Genomic DNA, 4770 nt, shown 5'->3' on the forward strand with positions numbered 1-4770 from the left:
GAACTAACAACACCCGGGCGAGCACGACACCACCCCCCTCCCCCCTCCCCCCCCCCCCCCCCCCCGTGCACCACCAACACCATCTCCCACGGTCTCTTGTTTCGGATTTCATCTGAATAGCTCCCCCCCTCCCCCTTCAAAAAAGAAAGACAAGATAACGTTGCATCCTTAACAGGACTGAACATCGAATACAAATGATGTAATTGACCTTTCTGTACTATACTTTTTTTTTTTGAAATGGTCAATCACCAATACATATACTTTAATTTGTCGTCATTATTACTTGAAGGTCCTTAGAGTGTATGAATATTCTAGTGAGTAGGCATGACACATGAATGCAGCCCTTTATTACATTAATTATTACAAAGTGTATTCAATTCACTTAGAATTGACATAAGATATTCTTCTTCTTCTTCTTCTTCATATTCTTCTTTTGAATATGGTATTGTAGTACAAATGTCTTCCATGTCAGTCCACGTTAAATCTCACCAAATATGTAAAGTCTATCTGTAGTGCAGAAAGCTATCTCACCACTCACAAACTCTTGTACATAGTACCAACACCAGATTCCTTTTTGTATTCTAAAATCAGTGATGAGATTGTGTACATGCTCCAAATCACCAGTGTATCGATCAATACTGACGAGACCCTCCTCGTGCTTCACCTAGGCTACAATGACCGAATCATCTCGACAAACAACTGGGAAGGGAGAAATGCCCTCTTTCTTCAAGACATTCTCCTTCTTCCCCTTACCATCAAGGCATACGACAGCTGAGTATTTTAGGATCAGTTTTCCAGTGTTGTGAAAGGAGAATATTTGCCAAGGTGTATATCCATCAAACATCATACTCCTGACAGCCTTGCCACGCTGTGTTGTAAATACCTGGATCTTATTCGGTTTCCTATAACCCACGTAGATATTATCATCTCCTCAACAGTGACACAACCAGCCCCTCCTCTATCGATACTCCAATACCACAGACATTGACATTCGTCTCCTGTAACTTGCCATCAGGGGAGTGGAGATGGATTCCACCTTTATACGATCCCCCCGCTAAAAGGGAGCTCTACGTCCGCTGTTACATACCAGGGAGGTGAGACGTCACCTCCCTGGACATCCGACGTGTAACCTTCCAACTCTCCAAGGTAAAGTTTATCAAACTTCAAGGATCTATCAAATGAAATTTTCTGAGCTCGTTCTACCGCACGTCTCGGTGATCGGCCATCAGGATCATCTCGTCCCAGAAAGCTCTTCAAGTTCTCGCACAGCGTGTCGTGTGCAAATAAGGCGTCTTTCTCTAGCGGTACCTTCATACCGTTTGTTACCAGCTCTTCCATAGCATTCATCTGATGAATTGTTTGGTGACTTTCCTCTTCCATGACTTGCAATTGATTCTCGAATTTTTGAGACCATTGTTTAACTTGACTTTTCAGGGTCTCTCTACTGGCTGACAATAGCTGCATGTATTCCTCGTACGTCTTGTCGATGTCTTCATTAAGCTTTGTAAACATACTTGTTATTTCATTGCGTTGTGTCTCTATGAACTCGATATGGTTTTCAATGGTCGTTTTCTTTGATTTTACTCCTTTTTTCAACTCATTGATATTTTCCATTAATTTCTCCTCATGGAAAACTGCGTCTCCGAAATCATGTCCTGCTTTATCATTAGGATCTTTCTTACATTTCGGTCGCCTGTTAACCTGAACTTTTCCCGAGAGCACCTCGCTCATGGCTACCACTGAGTGGGTGGAGAACGGTTTCCAGAAAGAGTGCCCTTTCTCACATGAATCACACATATATTTCCCACAGTCCTGACAGTAGGACACAGCTGGCGACTTGTCGTCCATCTCACAAACTGTGCATGTTGGATTCTTGGTTTTCACTTCCTCCACGAGAAAACTCTGCGGTGCGCTTGTTTGTAACATGCCCACATCTCCACTGGGTACTGACGTTTCATTCCTGCATATAGGGCATTTTAGAGTTTCCTTGTCGGACTGAGTTTGAGATATTCGCTGAAGACAGTCTTTGCAGAACGTGTGAGAGCATGGCAGTGATTTAGGTTGGTTGAAAAGAGTCAGACAGATAGGACACTCTAGATTCTGAATGCTTGTCTGATGAAACGTTGCCATGGTGTCTGTCAAATAACAAATCAAACAAAATAGTGGTAAACACATCCACATATTAATACTAGTACAGAAATTAGCATTGCAGAAAAGTGAAAGTTTATGTGGAGCTTAATGTTAGAATTTATGCAATTTAAAAACAGAAGGAAATAATATAGGACAATTAAAAGGATTTGTTTTATTTTTGATATAAAGTGTATTAACATTGGATTCCTTTTTTCCTGGTTCAGAAATTAAGCTCTGATATGATTTATTTATTCTCAGTATGACATCATTTACATTTTCTACAATATAATCAAACATAATATGCACCAATATGATACTCAATATGGCTGAATTCTAGGATTTCAACAATTTTCTTTTCTTTTCACATATCATACATCATTTACATGTTTACAGTACATGGTTTATGATTTACTATACAAAATTCTTCATTTGAATGGCAGAGATCACATGAATGTGTTTAGTGTGTCTGTCATAGAATGGCATAGAATAAAATCAGATATGACTAGTTGATACTCTAAAGAAGTGTTCGTAAAACAAGTATGGCTTGCAATTGATTGGCAAATCATGGGCGTAAGTACTCGAAAAGGATTCGAGCCTACACCTCCTGCCTGATCTCCGGACAGGCGCGTCGTACATCAAGAGGGCGTAGGTTCCGAATCCTGTGCGAGTACCTATGCCCATGATTTTTTTATTTTATTACTATTATAGCTTCTACTAAAACACTGAACAAGTTAGTGCTTAGGCTACGGTCGTGATCGGCCAGTGACCACTGATTTTTAGGGCATCGATGGGTCAGCGCTGAAGTTTTAACGCAGAGTTAAAAATTCAGCGGCGACCGACCAGTTTCCATTCGCCGTCCAAAATACCGCCCAAGCACTCGGTCGCCGCCTAGCGATTTAGGGACTTGAAATGATAAAGATAAAAATGACAGAAGCACTGAAGGAAACCAAGGACTGGATGGGGAAGAGAAGCCAGGGCATTGGTAATGTGGAAGATGCAGGAAATGGGATAGATGCAAGAAAACCCCACCAACATCTCAGCATCTTAACGTCTTGGCAACCAACATGAGGGTCATGGAAGACAGGGACAATCACTTTGAAGCAAAAGAGATGAAAGCTTAAAGTTAGTGTCGTATGTATACTTAGTAAAATTAGGGTTTGGTTACGTTATCATTCATTAAAGGTATATCGAATGAAGAAGTCATAAATGACAAGAGATGGGGAAATGAAAATATGAGATTAAATAGGAATAAGAAAAACATTGTTGAATAATAGAAGCAAACAAAGACATTTTGGAAAATTCTAATTTAATCCTAAACTTTGTTTCATCTTGTCTTTTCCTCCCTTTTGTTTGATTCCTAATTTCTACTTATCTGGGGTTTCATATGAATGTTTTAAATGTTAACGTAAGTTGGGGATTTAAACATGCTAACAACATCAGCAAAATCAAACAAAAACACTATTCACCCACCAAAGGGGATTGAGTTTTGAGCATATCAATAGTGTTCATGCATTCTTGTAAAACTACGCGTTACCCACAATATTTGCCAACACATGAATGTGATAATTATCTCTTTTCTTACCTATCTTACTTCTATTCCGTATTTCCTGGATGAATACTGCTGACTAAGTTAATGCCTCCGAAGTGTATGTAGACACGAGTTCACGATCTGATGTCTAATCAGCCTGTAGAAAGGTGCTCACATATTAGACTCCGACGCCGTGTGGTCTTAGTTTTAAGACCCAGACAAAATGAAATCACTAAGAGTTTGTTGTTTTCGACAGAGAAGTGTATGACGTAGTACTCACAAAATGGCGGCGTAGCTTCCAAAGGAATGTTTGCACTGTTCGTGACCTTTACGCTCTGACCTATTATATTCATATAAAATGGATTTTCCCCACATCCAACACTCACTATTGTGCCTACAAGAAATCACAACGCTTTGAAACGTTCTTGGAAAAGATGTTCACCCATAATATCCCTCTCGGATCCCTCTCACTGTAACAGTATACTCTGGGTATACTCTGCTTTTAGTAGTAGTAGCAGTAGTAGTAGTCGTGGTAGTAGTTGCTGTTGTTACTGTTGTTGTTGTAGTATAGTATATATGTTTAAAAAATCCCACTTGCATCATTAGTAGTTCGAAAACTATATATCAGATAAGACTGTCATTGATATGAGTAATAGCTGAGTAGTGTACAATTTAGTTGGAGGTGATTTGAATATGAGAGCATCAATCAGTTTCATTAAATTCATGATTAATTTTAAAGTTAATTTCCAGTTTTTGGTCAAATTTGAATCCTCTGTATTAAATTGAACTTTACAAAGGAACCAATGAAGTGTATGTGAGTGTGTGCTAACAATCACCCTGAACAATAGACATGAATACACGTACCACGAAAACCACCTTTTTCAGAGCTCTGCTCAAAGGCTTCTGGACTCTTGCTCCAAGGCACACGAATGCTCTATTAATAATTCATGATGGATTGCCCTGGGCACTGCTAGTCTGAATTCACAGTAAAGGGTAAAATGCACGAATATGTAAAAAGTAAGCCCATGTTTTCATGTGCTTGCATATAACTAAATTTCAGGATGAATAAAGACTAGCTGTGATAGCGCAATTTCCAACGAATATGTAATAGA

The 4770-nt window shown here is 39.4% G+C and overlaps 1 protein-coding gene across 1 annotated transcript; it reads right to left on the reverse strand.

Annotated features, from left to right (window-relative positions):
• Positions 1–1038: 1038 nt before the first annotated feature.
• LOC140246529 (tripartite motif-containing protein 59-like) lies at positions 1039–2130 on the reverse strand. Its single transcript, XM_072325874.1, has one exon. The coding sequence runs from the start codon at positions 2128–2130 to the stop codon at positions 1039–1041; it is 1092 nt and encodes a 363-aa protein (XP_072181975.1).
• Positions 2131–4770: the final 2640 nt, after the last annotated feature.

The sequence above is a fragment of the Diadema setosum genome, chromosome 3 (assembly GCF_964275005.1).
Source record: "Diadema setosum chromosome 3, eeDiaSeto1, whole genome shotgun sequence".
Lineage (NCBI taxonomy): Eukaryota > Metazoa > Echinodermata > Echinoidea > Diadematoida > Diadematidae > Diadema > Diadema setosum.

Bases quoted from the DNA above. Each gene is read 5' to 3' on its own strand.
- LOC140246529 (XM_072325874.1), bottom strand. From the start codon at position 2,130: ATGGCAACGTTTCATCAGACAAGCATTCAGAATCTAGAGTGTCCTATC.